Here is an 18348-nt window from a genome sequence, read left to right on the forward strand (position 1 = left end):
GTAACACAAAGTGTTGCCACTAATTGCAATGTCACTAGTTTTGCAGGTATTTGGTCATAAACCAAAGTATTGGACAAATTAACATTTTGACCTGATGATGGAACTAGATGAAAAGTCAGGGGATCACCAAAAAAGATTTCAATTCAACCTGAGGGGAACATGAATATTTCTTGAGATATTTCACTAAACAACAAATGTCAGCCTCATGATGGCGCTAGAGGAAAACTCAGGGGATAACCAAAGTCTGTATTCTGTCTGGATTCTTCCTCTGGGGACCACGAATCTCTGTACAAAATTTCATATAAATGTGTATTATATTTGTTATTATAAGTGTATTATATTTTTTGCTTAGTACTTCTATTCCTGTGTGCACTGACGTGATAGTGAGCTGCTGTAACAAAAGAGTTTCCCCTCGGGGATTAATTATTTCTGATTTTGATTCTGATCCAATTGGTGTTGAAATATCTCCCTCTGGACCAGTGGTGGACCGACTGACTGACATTAGCTAATAAAAACTTGCTTTACATTGAAAAAAAGAGTTAATTTATAGTTTCACTGTTGCTTTAATCTAGAATGAATGACTTTGAGTTGATCAGGCATTGAGTTTGGTCAGTGGTTATACATTGATTCTGAGTTGATTCAAGCCTTCTGTCCCATTCTTTAAAAGAATCACACATTTCATACTGTGAAGATGTAGATGCTTTCCCTTCTGGTCACGTAATCCCCTGATGTGAGCAATGGTCATTTTAAATTATGCCTTCATTAGACATGTATCATGGCTGCTGCATGCTGCTAAACACTGCAATTCAAGAGTTAAACACTATGTGTTATTATTCTAATGTAAGGACTATTTGTAGATGGCTCTGAACCTGTGTGACTGTTGTTAATTAAGGCTGACTCCTCTGTTAAGACGCTGCCATTGACGGTGTGAGAGGATTTCACCTGCTGACGACTGCTTGGCAGGGACGTCAGTCACCTCTGAGGTTAGTGTGACAACAGACTTTCTCTCACTGTGGTTTATTTCTGGAGTGCATGTATTTAGCAGCTCAGAGATGTGCTGCAGTCTTTTCTTCTCTGTGCCCGGTCTGACATAACACCTTAAATGTGACTCGTGTTTAGAAAAGAGATTACATGCATGCATGTAATCCAAGGAAATGGGTACAACAAAAGAAATTTTAATGCTGGTATTATTAATATCGCTGCCATGACAGGTTGGTGTCAGCTGGGATTTAATTCCACAAATTGCTCAGTCTACCTGCATAACTTGTTATCTGTCATTCAACCTACCTTCATTCCTAAGATTGATCTTAATTTAAATCTTTGATATCTGGTCTTCTCAATAAACAATGTGTTTATGTACATTGGCGACTTTATTCATGTGCATGGACAGAAATACAGACAAGACCAGAGTCTGCAATTTGTCTTACTAGAAAGGGCTGTACATTTGTTTTTTAACAACTCAGCACAATGTAAAAAGTGTCAAAACTGCTGAATAAGTTCTTTTAGGGGAATTTGAACTAGAATACACCATACAATTTTGATATGAGTAGCTCCAAGGTAAGGCAGTATGAGATAAAAATCTGTTTCAGTTTATGCATTTAAATAATAAGCTATTTTGAGGTGTTTGCCGCAGGTGCTGACTATAGTATAATTGCATAATACAATCTTAACACAGTGAATGCTTCCTTACTATGTACAGAAGTTACATCACCTCAAACAGTCTTCCTAACAAAAACACAATTGATTAATCTGCTTAGCTTCAGACAGCCGTGCCATGAAAGGGCACCTCTAGATGCTGGTCAACTGTCGAAATTAGGCTTCTTACTTACAGCAGCTCAGTTATTCAGGTTCAAAACCACTTTAAAGTAGATGGAGCATACAGAAGGAGAGCAGCAACGCAATGTGTTTATTGTTAGTGGTCTAACACGGACGGAGGAGCAGTGCAGGTTAAATACAAATTACCTGCAACATACATTTTGTAGATTTATACAAATCCAGCATGAGGCTGCTGTGGCGGCTCCAAATGTAGAGATCGTCCATAGTTTCAGCTACTGTCCACATGTGAAAATATTACAACTGTACAGACATCTAAATGGCTCATTGATGTTTACAACACCTTACCAATAGTATGAGGAACCTATCATAAGAGGAAATGTTGGTTTTGGAGTTTTGCCAGAACATTTGAGTTTCCTTTTATTTTGACTTCTTAATAACCGGATCAACAATCTTCTGTCCAGTGAGGAAGTGCCACACTCCGCCTCGGTAGAACTCATTTCCAAAAGAGTAGAGGACAGCGTTGAAGATGGGATTTGTCTTTGCAACAACTGGAAGCACCTGCGGGCACAAACAAGTGTTTCTATCATTTTTCAAGTACTTGATTTAAAGGACAGTTTGAGTTTATTACACCTTGGGTCTCATTTTTTGTAGTTTTGGCCATCATTTCTATCAGTTATGAAAACATTGTAACATGACTTCCTTCTTTTCCTTTTTCATCATTTTGACTGTATTTTCCTACAAACTGTTACAATTGCTGGTAACTGCTCACCATTCTTAGCTTTGGAGATACGACCTTCACGTTCTCGAAGCAGGCGTAGATACACATGAGGACGTAGGGGCCCCAACACATCAGCATTACCCTCAAGGGCAAACTGGTGTTAAACTAGAAAATAAAGTTCATTGTGTTACTGAAGATATTACACTTTGATGGTTTAGTATTAACAATATTCAGCTGGAAATAAGAAAACATTTCGATTTTGTCAGTTAGAGCTTGATAGGCTACACTGAAGTCAGTTATGCTGCAATTACTTTTAAAATAAGCTAATTTCAAGAGACTGAGGAGGACAAGATGAAACAGTGAAATGTGAAAGTTTAGCCAAATAATGTGAGTTCTGCTCATTATATAGTAGCTTGTGTGTACATGCTGAGGCCAGTGGGATGTGGAGTGGGTAGTGGGTGCACTTTTGGTATTTTTGTGGCCAAAGGTGTGCTGCAAACACAGGGTTGGAATATATATATGTATATATGTATATATATATGTATATATATGTATATATATGTATATATGTATATATATGTGTAAATATATATGTATATATGTATATATATATGTATATGTGTATATATATATGTGTATATATATATATGTGTATATATATGTAAAAAAAAAAACTTTGTCCTTCACCCTCCACGGGTGGTCTCATCCTTCGAGCTCGGGTCCTCTACCAGAGGCCTGGGAGCTTGGGGGTTCTGCGCAGTATCTTTGCTGTTCCCAGTACTGCACTCTTCTGGACCGAGATGTCTGGTGTTCTTCCAGGGATCTGCTGTAGCCACTCCTCCAGTTTGGGGGTCACTGCCCCGAGTGCTCCGATGACCACGGGCACCACTGTTGCCTTCACCTTCCAGGCCTTTTCCAGCTCTTCTCTGAGCCCTTGGTACTTCTCTAGTTTCTCATGTTCCTTTTTCCTGATGTTGCCATGCTTGGTATCGCCACGTCAACCACAACGGCTTTCCTCTGCTGTTTGTCAACCACCACGATGTCAGGCTGGTTCGCCATTACCATTCTGTCAGTCTGGATCTGGAAGTCCCACAGGATCTTGGCTCGGTCATTCTCTACCACCTTTGGAGGTGTTTCCCACTTTGACCTCGGGGTTTCCAGTCCATACTCAGTGCAGATGTTCCTGTACACTATGCCAGCTACTTGGTTATGGCGCTCCATGTATGCTTTTCCTGCCAGCATCTTACACCCTGCAGTTATGTGCTGGATTGTCTCAGGGGCCTCTTTGCACAGCCTACACCTTGGGTCTTGTCTGGTGTGGTAGATCTGGGCCTCTATTGCTCTGGTGCTCAGGGCCTGCTCCTGTGCAGCCATGATGAGTGCCTCTGTGCTGTCCTTCAATCCAGCCCGCTCTAGCCATTGGTAGGACTTCTTGATATCAGCCACTTCAGTTATGTTCCGGTGGTACATCCCATGTAGGGGTTTGTCCTCCCATGATGGTCCTTCCTCCAGCACGTCTTCCTCTGTTCTCCATTGCCTGAGACATTCCCTGAGCACGTCATCTGTTGGGGCCTTATCTTGGATGTACTTGTGGATCTTGGATGTTTCATCCTGGATAGTGGCTCTCACACTCACCAGTCCACGGCCGCCTTCCTTACGACTAGCGTACAGTCTCAGGGTGCTGGATTTGGGATGGAACCCTCCATGCATGGTGAGGAGCTTTCGCATCTTAACGTCTGTGGTCTGTATCTCCTCCTTTGGCCATCTTATTATTCCCGCAGGGTATCTGATCACTGGCAGGGCGTAGCTGTTTATTGCCTGGGCTTTGTTCTTGCCATTGAGCTGACTTCTTAGGACTTGCCTTACTCGTTGGAGGTATTTGGCCGTTGCCGTCTTCCTTGTTGCCTCTTCGAGGTTGCCATTTGCCTGTGGTATTCCAAGGTACTTGTAACCATCCTCAATGTCTGCTATTGTTCCTTCTGGGAGTGAGACCCCTTCTGTGTGGACTACCTTCCCTCTCTTTGTCACCATTCGACTGCACTTCTCAAGCCCGAATGACATCCCAATGTCAGAGCTGTAGATCCTGGTGGTGTGGATCAGTGAGTCGATGTCCCGCTCGCTCTTAGCGTATAGCTTGATGTCATCCATGTAGAGGAGGTGACTGATGGTGGCCCCGTTCCTGAGTCGGTATCCATAGCCAGTCTTGTTGATTATTTGGCTGAGGGGGTTCAGACCTATGCAGAACAGCAGTGGGGACAGAGCATCTCCTTGGTATATGCCACATTTGATGGATACTTGTGCAAGTGGCTTACCATTGGCCTCAAGGGTGGTTTTTTTCACAGCCTCATCGAGTTCGCAATGAAGTCCCTTAGAGTCCTGTTGATGTTGTACATCTCTAAGCATTCAGTGATCCATGTGTGCGGCATTGAGTCATATGCTTTCTTGTAATCAATCCAGGCAGTGCACAGGTTGGTGTGTCGGGCTCTGCAGTCTTGGGTGACTGTTCTGTCAACCAGGAGTTGGTGTGTGGCTCCTCTGGTTCCTCTGCCAATGCCCTTCTGTGCTTTGCTCATGTATTGATCCATGTGTCCACTTATCTTAGCCGCGATGATGCCTGACATGAGCTTCCATGTTGTGGAGAGACAGGTTATTGGCCGATAGTTGGATGGGACTGTACCCTTTGCGGGATCCTTCAGGATCAGGATTGTGCGCCCTTCGGTAAGCCATTCAGGGTGCGTCCCATCTCTTAGCAGCTGGTTCATTTGTGCTGCTAGGCGCTCATGGAGTGCAGTGAGCTTCTTTAGCCAGTAGGTGTGGATCCTGTCAGGGCCTGGTGCTGTCCAGTTCTTCATACCTGAGACTCTTTCTTGGATGTCTGCCGCTGTGATGGTGACTGGATTCTGTTCAGGGAGGTTGCTGTGGTCCTTTCTCAGGGCTGCCAGCCACTGTGCATCGCTGTTGTGTGATGCCTCCCTTTCCCATATACTTTTCCAGTACTGTTCAGTTTCCAGCCTTGGTGGGTCTGCTCTGCTGTTGTTATTACCCTGCCATTGAGCGTACACTTTCGTAGGTTGAGTTGCGAACAGCCGGTTTATTCTTCTGGCTTCATTATCTCTCGTGTATCTCTTTAGGCGGCTGGCCAAGGCTTGGAGCCTTTGTTTGGCAGTTTCGAGTGCTTCAGGTATGGGCATCTGGTTGTACTTCTTGGGTACTTGCTTTCTCATTGCACCTCTCTCAGCCTCTGTCAGTTGGCTCACTTCTCTCCGGGCCTCCTTGATTTTTGCCTCCAACCTTCGTTTCCATGGTGGGTATTGTCTCTCATGGCTCCCATGGTTGCTCTTGTAGCCAAGCATCTCTAGGATCACTGCTGCTGAGGCGTATATCAGCTCATTGGTTTCAGTGATGGTTGTGGTAGGGATCGCTCTCAATGCTGCATTCACATCTTCTAGGAGACTTTCTGATGGTACTTCACTTAGCCGTTGTAGTTGGCGTCGGGGTTGCCTTGTATTCATCCTCGCCATGATCTTATCTTTCAGGTCAGTCGCTGCCTCGTTCAGCGTGATTTCTCTTGGGGCTTCGTACCCAATCTCTGGTTGGGGAGCTGCTGGATGCTCCCCTCTGACCTGTAGTCCTGGCTCCCCCTTGCCGTAGCATTTGTGTTGTACCTCGTCAATCTCAAGTTGTGATAGCAGTTGCCGCTTGTGGATGTTGGAACACTGAGCTACTAGTTGCTTCGCCGTAAGCCTCGATTGTGGGTTTCGAAGTAACCATTCATCCCACATCCTGTGCATGTAACCCCTCTGACTAGGGTTACTGGAGTAGTAGCATTCCAACAGAGCCTTGTTATCGCATCTCGCCCATTTCCGTCTTGTTCCAGTAGCCCATTTATATATATGTGTGTGTGTATATATATATGTGTGTGTGTGTATATATATATATATATATATATATATATATATATATATATACACACATATATATATATATATATATATATATATATATATATATATATATATATACACATATATATTTTACCAGTGAGTGTGATATGGGCTAGTAACAATTGAGGTCAATAAGTGGGTTTCTGTCCACCTGTTTTAATGCAAATTTTCAAAAATTGGAAAATAAATTTGCAGAGCTGGAAAAGTTGATATATTGATAAAAGCCAAAAAAGAAAACATCAGATCTGTGTGGAGCGAAGAGGAAATGGTAACATTGCTCAAATTAAAACATGAAACAAACATTAATGCTATATCACCTTTTCTACTATACATTGTTTTCCACTGTTTGACTGGCGCTCTTTTAATTACATTATGTTGCGCCCTCTTCTTCTGTGATGGTTTAATGGCACCAGACTGGAGAATTATCGCAACCAATCTCAATGCGTTTAACTCCTAATATTGCATAACAGTAGTGGATGGAAACTTGCATTAATTCACATTTTCTTTTGCAGATTTTCTGGGAATTTTTGCACTACATTTGGATTAAAACCTGGCTAATGACATCAGCTCTTTTTACCTCCTTCAAAGGGGGCCTCTAAAAACTCTGCCACCACCTCTATACAGGTGCACGCAATTTTGTTTGTGGCTCTAAAAGCACATAAAATTATCTATGACAAACTCAACATGGACCTGTCTTTTCAGAAACAGTGTCCTGGTAATTCGCTGTGGACAATTTTCAACATTTTAAACATTTTGGTAGAAAACAGCTGCCAATTAAACGGAATGGAAACAAATGGAAAAACCTCAGTACACCTTGGAAAAATGCCACTTCACCAGTGTAGATATATGTTTTGCGCCTGCATAAAGATTTTGTTAAAAGAATAGTTTGACATTTTGGGAAATACACTTAATCACCTTTTTGCCAGGAGTTAGATGAGAAGATCAGTACCACTCTCATGTTTGTGCATTTCCTCAGATTGCTCAGTCTCAGTCTACCTGTGCTAGTAGGTGTATTTTTATACCTGTGGACAGAGGCAGGCTAGCTGTTTCCCCCTGTTTCTAGTCTTTATGCTAAGCTAAGCTTATTGCCTACTGGCTGTGGCTTCATATTTACTGTACAGACATGAGAGCGGTATCGAGTTTATAACTCTCTGCAAGAACGAATAACCATATTTCCCGAAATGTGGAACATTCAAGCTGTTTTTCCCCACATTGCCACTGATCACTGTTGAGATGTCAGTGAGCTCACTCAACTCCAGTATCTGGTGACATCACTGTGTGTCCAAATGTAACAATCACAATGGACACTGTGTACTACAGGAACAGCTAAAACAAACCAGTCCAGTTCAAGTTAAGTAGAAACGTGCATTTTCTCTGCCAAATCTGATCTAACATCAAAACAAAAAAGAAGTGGAGTGTTCCTTTGAAAGGGATTTTGAGAATACTGCAGCACATTTACCCTGTGGTGATGGATCTTCTTGAAGTGTTTGTAGATGGAATCGTAACATGATATCATGGTGAAAGCTGGGAACATCAGGTACAGCAGCACCAGAGTTAACATGTAGGTCACATAGTCCCTGTTAAAAAGAGATAAATGGAAAAATATGTATTATGGTAAACATTTGTCAAAATGCTATGGATAGCTACATTTCTAGACTCTAGATGGTGTTTTGTCAAAATAAGTAATTACCATTTTTTAGACATTGCGATATGAATTGATAGTGATGAAAACAACAGCAAAATGTCCAGTTTCAAAATGCCAACATTCCTGTTTTAGTATAATTAGTATATTCATTATTTATTTACCTGTCCCCTCTGGTGTAGTCCAGTGTGCAGCAAGTCCTCATAGGCTCAAAGTCATAGACGCCCCATCCCATGAGAGGAACAGCAGCCCAGAAGATGGAAAGAATCCAGATGATGCCGCTCATCGTCAGAGTAGTGCTCCAGAAGAGCTTCTGTCCTACAGAATTAAAACATGCATTCATGTCATTTGGATGTGAGTAAACATTTGATTAGGATTTAAAGAGAATTAAAGTTTAATTTGTTTGTTTAGATGACGTGTAATGACATTTTTCTGCAATTTCTGCTGAGTTTGTCTGCTTTTCAACCAGAAACAAAAACAGGTGTGACTGAATCTAAGGTGTTTCTAGCCACCTGATTAAAAATAACGACACTATGAGAGCGGTGAGAGTGAACCAAACCAGTAAAGTTGCATGCCACATGCACATAATGAGCTCAAAGACCCTAAAACGCAGATTTGAGGGTAATTTGCAGAGTTGGTGATAATTCTCAACATATAGATTAGAGCAGCTTAAACTTAACAATACAATATGAGTGTTTTAAGTGTATATCTTACCATTATGTTTAAAAGTTTTTTATTTTAATAATTTTTTTCACGGGGTATTAGTGATTTATAATGGACTATATTTTGCTATTCCGTGCAGTGAGTAGTACTTACTGGTGCAGTACTTGTGATATTTTGTACTCACTGGTGCAGTACTGGTGATATCTGTCCCAAGCAATGGTAGCCATGAAACTGATGGACGCCAGGACCGCTATCATCCCTTGAAAACCGTGATAGGCACATCCATCTTGACCAAATGGCCAATATCTAGAAAAGACAAGAAACTTGAACCATTACTACAGCATGCAGAGGAATGTTGCCTATACCCAATATTACAAAACAGTGTTATTATATGAATATATCAGGCTGTAAAAGCATGTTGGTTACATTTTTGAAAACACAGTGGTCACAAAATAATGATTTTACGCAGCTGATTCAAATTAACTCACTGGTTCCCAACCTTTCTGGCGTGTGACCCTTTATAGCCAAACAATGCCTACTCACAACCCTTCATCATAGGTTGCATATGTCTATGAGCTGTAAGCAGTTAAACCAAAAAGTGATGTGCCCTTCTCAGATTGTTTTAGTCAACATCCTGAAAAGGTAAAACTCTCCAGTGTTTCACCAAAAAAAAAGTCAGTCAAAAAGTTGTTAATCATCTTGTAACCCTTCAGCTCCTATGTGGCAATTAGTCTGTGGTAATTTAATAAAATGGTAATTTGTTTGTTAATACTGTATGCACCACATTATAAACTGAAATAATAGGAAATATTTTTAGGCAACTCCTGATCTTAAGGACCCATTTTCTGAGTTAAAATCTAGTTTTAGGGCCTTTATTATTTCAGTTTATTGTGCTTACACAGTTCATTTTACTAAATAAATTTGTGCTTAATACATAGACAATGCATACACCATGCACAGAGCACGAGATAAATAAGGGGGGTCAATAGGAGCCCCCTAGTGGGTTAATCCGGCCCTGCTGACGTCCAGGTTGGGAACCACTAAAATATATAGAGGTATAATATAAAGAGGTTTAAACAGGACACAACAATTATTATTTAAATAATATAAAAATATTAAGTTAGTTAAATGTTGCTACATTTCAATTAAGATCATGTTAGGTAACTTCCAACATGCTTGAAAACTGTGAACTTTACACAAAAAAGTGCCTGTAGAAGGAAAATAACAGCACTTTAAAATCTCAGTGTGTCCTTTGTTTGATACCTGAGGTAGCTCGCATATGCAGCTGTGAGTCCATTAATATTCAAACAGATGTCAGCCACAGCAAGATTGAACACAAAGAAGTTACTGGGAGTCCGCATCTCCTTCACTGTGAGGAAAGACACGATGCTGATGGCATTGAGGAAGAATCCAAGCATGCCTGAAAGAGGAAGAAAGAAGAGAAATGCCCCTTTAATTTCTTGTCTCACACTGTTAACTGTCTGAATTCATCAGCACAGTCATATCACCCTGATCTCACCCTCAGGCACCACAAAGTGTCCAAACATCAAAGCCCTGTACGCCTATATTTAAAAGTTTAGAGTAGGCTAAACCAGCTTTACTTGCCTGCAAGCTTGTAACTCAAAAACTTCTAAATTTCAAACATCACCATGAGAAAAATTAAAATATAATGATGCATGTTTGGGATTTTCATAATTTAAGATGCTTTTATTATCTAAGCAAATGCTTTCAGAGTGAACTGGCCCTTTAATTCCTGTAGAAACACGTCTTCCTCGGTCCTCGGTCCACTTACCCCCAACAAGGAGCGCTGAGCCGAATGTAAACATATCAGACTCCGTGAATCCCTCCGGTAACGTATGCACTGCCATGTTGAAATGCACAAGTTAAACTTTGCACAAAAACACAAGTCCTTTTCGTGTTGTGTAGCACACCACCGTCTCTACCAAAATGACGCCTTATAAAGGCTCTTTCACGTGAAAAAGCATAAAGAGACTAATCTTAATAAAACCCCTTTTGCAATCCCTTGAAGAATGTCCTAACGAGCAGTCGCCCTTCAAACCTGCAAGTTTGGGATCGCCAAAAGTTTGCTGCGCAAGTGTTTGATCTAAAGTTTGTTGTTTCAGGGCTCTGCTGTGATTTTTGTCAGTTTGAGTAAATTTAGGCTTCTGCAGGAAAACTTCTAGAGAGACGAACTTTACCCTCAACTCATTTACTTAATTCAGAGGGCGGTGTCTATGTTGTTGTGGATGATAAGAAAAGAGAATGGAAACATAGGAAATGTTGTTTTTAACCAACGTTGTTTGATAGGCTGACTTTTAGATGTGATCATTCTGAGTTGTCAATCAGCCCAAAGCCAACCACACATAACTCCTAAATATACCACACACAGAGTAAAATCACTCTGTTCAGTGGTTATTCAGCTTCATTTTAAATTCCATTTTTATTTGATGTCTCATTTTCCTAGAGAATATGTTTTGCTAATTGGCATTTCTGAAATAAAGAGGCAATGATGGCATAATAACACTACTGATGAAAAGTCTGTGAAGGCATCAGGACCTTATTCATTTACTCATGTATCTGTCTTGAACTGTTGACCAAAATACCCTGTAAAAAAACGAGGACAGCAGAAAAGTGACCACTGGCTCTCGCAGCAGCCTGAACCTTTTAAAATGTAACATTTGGGCAGATTCTGATTGCACCACTAATCTGTTCACAGATTACCACACACTCATTAACTATGAAGTAATGATGTGTCCCAATAGACTTATAATAGCCTTTTCTCAAACTGCCCATATTGTCCCGTCTGAAAGCTCAACGTCCCATCCACATTCCTTACATTCAGCAAAAAAAAAAAAAGAGCTGAGTGTTGATGCTTATCTCTGCTGCTCTGACACATGCGACTCAAATGTGGCAGCAGAACTGTTGATGTCTTACAGATAAACTGCAGCAGTGATGTTTGCCCGCTGCCTTAAATCCCAACAAGAGGGCTATAAGAGTGTTTGTCAGAAGCTGAGGGTGCAGTGTGAAGCCGCGCAGGAACATAAAGCAGCAGAGTGACAATTTCACAATGCAAAAGATTCAATTAAACAATCTGTTATAATCTACTGCAGCTGAGTGTGATGAAGTAAGAGCCGGTCTAGAACATGAATGCAGTGGATTGATCAACTGGTGTAAATTGTAATCTTTGTTTAGGAGGTTTGTTTTGTGTTTTTATGAACTCAATTTTGAATCAAATGCCAAACACTGAAATAATAACAAAAAGACTTGTTTTTAATTTGAAGAACTTTTAGCTTTATAGCTTTCAACTTTTTTTAACATTTGCAAGTTGAAGCACTGTGAAAAAACTTCTACTCTCTTTCTGTGATATATATTGAGGGACAGTGGACCAAAAAGCTATATGCTTTACAAAAGTCAGCACCATTTAAAGCCTTAACTTAATGGAGGAATTTGTGAATAAAACCCATGACTTTAACTGACCTGGATACCTTGTCTGTCATATTTATTCCAAAGTGCTTGCACCCTTGCACTGGTTGCACATTAATGCATTGGCTGATTGCGCCATCATAATCTGCTGGTTTTGCAATGAAACAAAGGTTTCAGTGTTGAAACTGCATTTGTACCGACAGACTCTGAAGATCAGGGGCAAAGATGAAAAACTGAAACAAATATTTTTGTTTATTCCTGTAAAAGAATCAAGTGATAACATTAGAAATGATACTTAAATACAGTTTTCAGCTAGGGAAGAGTTTTGTCTTTTTCTCCACAACAGTTCAGAGGGACATTTATGCATTTATGCATGCATATGTGATGCTAGATACTACATTCATATTTTACATTTAGTATGATACAGCTAAATGCAGTGGTGGAAAGTAACTAAGCACATTTATTAAATTACTGTATGTACAATTTTGAGGTACTTCTACTTGAATATTGTCATTTTATGCTACTTTATACTTCTCTACATTTCAGAGGGAAATATTGTACTTTTTACTCTACTACTGTGCATTTATATGACAGCTTTAGTTAATTTTCAGATTAAAATTTTACATACTAAACATATGATGAGCCTGTAAAAGACGCTGTGCTTTACTATTAAACTAACCAGTAGTGTATAAAGTACATAACAACATTGACAAATTACAACATTTAGTAATAATATCCAATAATACAATATATTATTAATAATATATCACTCAGAAAGGAGTGTTTCTGTATAATGAGTACTTTTACTTTTGACACTTTAAGTACATTTTGCTGATAATACTTTTGTACTGTTACTTAACATATTGAATGCAGGACTTTTACTTGTAATGGAGCATTTTGGCATTTCTACTTTTACTTAAGGATTTGAATACTTCTTCCACCACTGTAGGAAATGAAAAAACAGCCTTGCTAAGGATTTGTTTATACAATCCAAAGTGTTATAAATGAACATTTCTTAGATTAGAGAAATCTTTTTTTTTATTTCATTTTGTATCTCCAGTTTTTTAAAAGTTCATTTTTTCATTATTTCACTTTCTCCAAATATGGAGATTTTCAATAACTTAACATTGACAGGGGCCATTCTTCATTAGGAGAACATTTATTCTTGCAAATACTTTTTTACTTTTACTATAAAGACATTTTTGAATGTAGGACCTTGAGACAATATATCATCTCCTTCCCGACCCCTGATCCAAGATGTGTCCCACTGAGGTCAGATGGGAGAGGGGGGTAGGGAAAGGTACAGGGTTGGAGGTTTTCCCAGGTCCTGCCTATTTCTTTCAGGACAAATCTCCTGAAAGAAATAGAACAAAGATGTATTAATAAGAGACAGAGAGATGGCTGGATTAAAGGATTTGAAATCCCGCCGGACAGCCATGTCTTTAAACCTCTGCACCTGTGATAAACACAGAGACTGTGACAACACGTCTGTCATCCACAAAGTGTGTCACACATAAAATATGAACATGTTCTGCAGAATACTACTGAAAATTATAACTACATAATACAGAATAAGTGTATAATAGTAATCTTAAAAATTGGAGTTTATGCTCACATAATTCTTTGACTTTGCATTTACAAAGGAGAAGATGATGACTGGGTGTTTATATGATCTGCAAAAATCCAAACTTGGGTGAGTGAGTTTATACTCCTCTTGTAAGTCAAAAATCATAAACATAAAAGATGGTGATAATCTCAAATGAAAGACACGTTTTACGAACAAGTCTTTATTTGTTATTTTAACCCAGTGATCAACTGAATGGGTTACATAGTGCTGTCAAGGGTCATTAATCTGGGTTTTCATTCAACTTTCAACTGTGGAATACTCTGGTATACTCTGGCATTAATACTGCATTTATACTTCAACTATTATTCCTATGTGTACTTTTCTAGCATTTTAACACATTTATACATCTCATTTCTAAGCATTATTATTTACACTGTTGTTATATATTGTAGTATGATGCACATATTTTAACACATTTCTTATTTTCTATTTTTTTCTATATATATTGTTTACATTATAGTATAATGCACATATGTTTACATACTTCTTGTGTTTCTTATTTTCTGTTTTCTTAAAATGTCTCTACGCCTATATATATTTATATTCTAGAATGGGAGCAACTGTAACATGACCAATTTCCCCCTGAGGATCAATAAAGTATTTCTGATTCTTAAGTTTGTGTCTAATAACAAGAAGGTGAGTAACACAATGCAGTCAATACAGGCAGCAACTTTACACTGCCATCTAGTGGCCATTTGTTGCTTAATTCTAGCCTCCATGCAAACTACAGTCTGTCAACATTAAACATTTCGCAGACTACGTCGAACAATTAGCATAATTTAAGGACAGGGGTCCTGACGTTTTATTTGACGACCTTTGTGGGATTGGAGGCCTGTCACTCTTATAGTGTTTACTCCAACATTTGGCAGTATATAATATGACTTGACAGGAAAATATTGACACTAATTCAAAAAAATGAAAGCATTAAAAACAAAACATATCTCAAAACTGTTAAGGAATTCCTCATTTTAAAATCTTTCTAGCCGACATGAAAAAAAGTTGAATGTTTCAAATATTGTAGGTAGATTTGGGGCTTCTGTTGTGTCTACCTGCAGCCTCCGCTTCATTTAAGTGCTGTACAGTTTGTTGTGTCCATAATTAACCATCCAATCAACTAGTGGAAAGTATTTCCTTGAGAATGAAAGTAAAAACTATGCAGCCTATCAGCTTCCAGGAAGCAATAGCCTAATCGTGTGAATGAAAATAACCCAAGTCCTTCACTAATCCGTGCCTATCCTTTTTATCTCAGGATTCAGACCAGTCGCAGCAGTATGGAGCTGTGAGCCTGCAAACCACCACGATGCATCCGATGCCCCATTAGACTGAGCTGTAGCGCCTATTGCAATAGTAGTTTAGCTGCATAGCGTTTAGTAGCTTGCAGGAGAAAAAATGAGTCGACATTTTACTGCTGCTTTTTGTTTGGCTTTAGTTTTTCTTCCTCTGCTGAGCAGTTCATGTCCTGCACAATGCAGCTGCTTCTTCCACAAATTAAGTGACGGATCAAAAGCAAGGTAAATATGGCACTTATTAAATGTTCTTGTTCTGAATTGTATTCTCAGTACATGGGTTTTATTTTTTGATGTGTGCAAAACTGATTTTCACTGCAGTTTTCTCCTGCTCAGTCACTCTGTATAGTGGAGGATTAACTTGGAGTTGCCCTTTAATCTCCTTTGCTTGTTACTGAACAATAGACTACTACGTTTTTCTCAAATAAGAAAATATGTAAAATGGAGTCAGAAAATATATTTTGTTTGTTATTAAATCCACTTCTACAAACCCCTACAATTTGAAAGTAGCTTTAATATTGTTCCTCTTAAATGTCATATTATGAATAATCATATTTTCGTTTTTTTTCCCTGCAGGAGTGTACTTTGCAATGATCCAGAGATTACTGTGGTTCCTTCAAATTTTCCAGTTGACACATCGAAGCTGCGCATTGAAAAGACAGCTATCACACGGATTTCAAGTGACAACTTCCACTACCTCAACAACCTGGAGTTTCTGTGGATGTCTTTCAATTCACTGAATTCACTGAATGTTGACAGTTTCCAGGGTCTTTACAACCTGGATGAGCTCCGGCTGGAAGGCAACTCCCTCACCTCCTTCCCCTGGGAGTCCCTGACTGATATGCCAAACCTGAGGCTCCTTGACTTACACAACAACAAGATCTCCACCATCCCTGCCGAAGCCACCGTGTACATAAAAAATATCACCTATCTGGACTTATCCAGCAACAGTCTGAATACCGTTCCTGCTGACGTTCTCACAATGTGGCTGAGTGTGAAGCTATCCCAGGACACCGATTCCAAACTAATTCTCGGTGAGGATCAAGTGACATATAAGAATACCGGAACATATTCTTTCTAAGCTGCCTTGCATGACAACCGCTTCTTTGACACCAGAAGCATTTAAAGCTGACTTAGGGATTAGTCTAATTATAGTTGTTGTGTGTCAATTTGTCAGACTAATTTTATTTATTTTAACTCACAGCCACATGTTCTTGGTCTTAAATGTTGTGTATACTGGATGGTAGTAACAGTAGTTCATATGAGGATGCTGAGTTGAAAAAAAAAAATCAGTTTTTCATTTTCACTGACGGCACATTGTCACACTTGGTTTCCTCTGCAGGTCTCCATGACAACCCATGGCTATGTGACTGCCGGCTGTACGATCTGGTTCAGTTTCAGAAATCCCCATCATCATCCGTGGCTCTCATCGACACCAGGCTGAGGTGCGCTGATCCGGAGAGCTTGTCAGGGGTTCTTTTCACTGAAGCGGAGCTGCAGAGGTGCCAGGGCCCTCGGGTGCACACGGCCGTGGCTCGTGTACGAAGCTCACTGGGCAACAACGTCCTGCTGCGTTGTGGCACAGTTGGCGTCCCCATCCCCGAGCTGTCCTGGAGCCGCGCTGATGGCAAGAAAATGAACGGCACCGGTGAGTCCTGCTGAACTAATTCCAGATGTGCTTAGATTAGAACAGTATCTATTTCTGTTCAAGTCAAAGTGTCAGTGAGATTAAAGTTATTCTTTTTGTGTCAATCTGCTTAACCTTGTGGATGTCTGCTTTTTTATTTTTCAGTTCAGGAAGAGATTTCAAAGGAGGGCATCATTTGGTCGATTCTGAGCGTGCCTGCGGTCGCCTACCGAGATTCTGGGAAATATGTATGCAAAGCAACCAACTTTGTGGGCACTGCAGATGCCATCATCTCTTTGGTGATCACAGATTCCTTTCGGTCAGAGGAAACTGGTGGCGGTGTTTCTAAGAGAACCAGAGGGAAGAAACCTGGTGGCAATGGTAGAGCGGCATACCAGGAGAAACTTATTGCCAGATATGTTCCTCCACCAACCACCACTGCTGCCCAACCCATCATCGAACCTCTCAATGGCAAAGGCGTGACCGGGAAGTATGAGATCGAGAGCTACAGCATCTCTGACGGTGCTTCTCATGGACGAGGCAAGGCGTCAGACCCTCAGAAGCCGGTGGAGGTGGAGCAGGATGCTCTGAGTAACTTAGCAGCCAATGCCTCATCCTTGCAGCAAGCTCCGGAGAAAAGGGTAGTGCGTTCGGTGAAGGTGATTGGTGACACCGACCATACTGTCTCTCTGAACTGGCGAGCCCCTACAGCCACAAACACCACAGAATTCAGTGTCCTATATGCAATATTTGGTGAGAGAGACATGCGTCGGATCAATGTAGGCGCAGGAAAGAACCGGATCACCATTGACGGCCTTGTGCCAAAGACAAAGTACATTGCTTGTGTTTGCGTCAAAGGCCTGATCCCGAAAAAGGAGCAGTGTGTAATCTTCTCAACAGATGAGGCAGCCAGTGCCAGTGGCACTCAGAAGCTCATTAATGTGGTGGTGATAACTGTGGCGTGCGTGATTGCTGTCCCCCTGACACTGATCGTGTGCTGCGGGGCGCTAAAGAAGCGCTGCCAAAAGCTGCTGGGGCGGCAGTCCAAGGAAATGCAGGACTCGTATGTCACGTTTGAGACCCTCGGCCCCGGGGCCAAAGCTAAAGGGATGGAGGGCGAGTATCTGACCAGGCTAAATCCTGATGAATCCAACAGGCTGCTCTCAGCGAGGTCCAGTGTTGACTCAGAGGCCACAGCCAGGACTGAGGGGCCACCTAACGAGTACTTCTGCTAAAACCAAACGTATGCCACAGCCTCCAGAGGATGCACTTTTTTCTAACGGCCTGTGATGTGAATAGATAAACCGCTGTGCTCAGAGACTCAAGGGACTCAAATGATCCCCTTTTAGGGGTCTTCAGAGGACACTGATAGCTATGTCAGCATTGGATGTTTTACAGCCTTGTGGGAATAAAAACCACCATTCATTTGGTGGACTGCAAAAAAAGGGAAAATATACACAATGACACAGTATCAATATTTTACATGTGGTGTAAATGTATGTAAGTATTTTTTAATTCATCATGCACTTTTAAAGGGGATCTTTTGCAGAGGAAAATGTTTTGAAATGTTGCCCTGAACTGTCTAAAACCCAATCAGTTTTTTTTTCCAAGATGTAACCTCTGCATTGTGTTAAAATCTTTA

The 18348-nt window shown here is 40.5% G+C and overlaps 2 protein-coding genes across 2 annotated transcripts; one reads left to right on the forward strand and one right to left on the reverse strand.

The window, feature by feature from the left end:
• Positions 1-419: 419 nt before the first annotated feature.
• lrit1b (leucine-rich repeat, immunoglobulin-like and transmembrane domains 1b) lies at positions 420-18098 on the forward strand. Its single transcript, XM_044178029.1, has 5 exons — positions 420-983; positions 15043-15304; positions 15656-16113; positions 16422-16727; positions 16872-18098. Exons 2-5 carry the CDS (start codon positions 15183-15185, stop codon positions 17939-17941), a joined length of 1956 nt encoding a protein of 651 aa, XP_044033964.1. The 5' UTR covers positions 420-983; positions 15043-15182; the 3' UTR covers positions 17942-18098.
• Positions 1882-10952, reverse strand: rgrb (retinal G protein coupled receptor b). The gene is made up of 7 exons (XM_044178030.1): positions 10536-10952; positions 10007-10163; positions 8928-9049; positions 8245-8398; positions 7898-8015; positions 2546-2659; positions 1882-2334 (listed from the first exon to the last, which is right to left on the reverse strand). Exons 1-7 carry the CDS (start codon positions 10609-10611, stop codon positions 2194-2196), a joined length of 882 nt encoding a protein of 293 aa, XP_044033965.1. The 5' UTR covers positions 10612-10952; the 3' UTR covers positions 1882-2193.
• Positions 18099-18348: the final 250 nt, after the last annotated feature.

This window comes from Siniperca chuatsi, linkage group LG20, assembly GCF_020085105.1.
Source record: "Siniperca chuatsi isolate FFG_IHB_CAS linkage group LG20, ASM2008510v1, whole genome shotgun sequence".
In the NCBI taxonomy this organism is placed as follows: Eukaryota; Metazoa; Chordata; class Actinopteri; order Centrarchiformes; family Sinipercidae; genus Siniperca; species Siniperca chuatsi.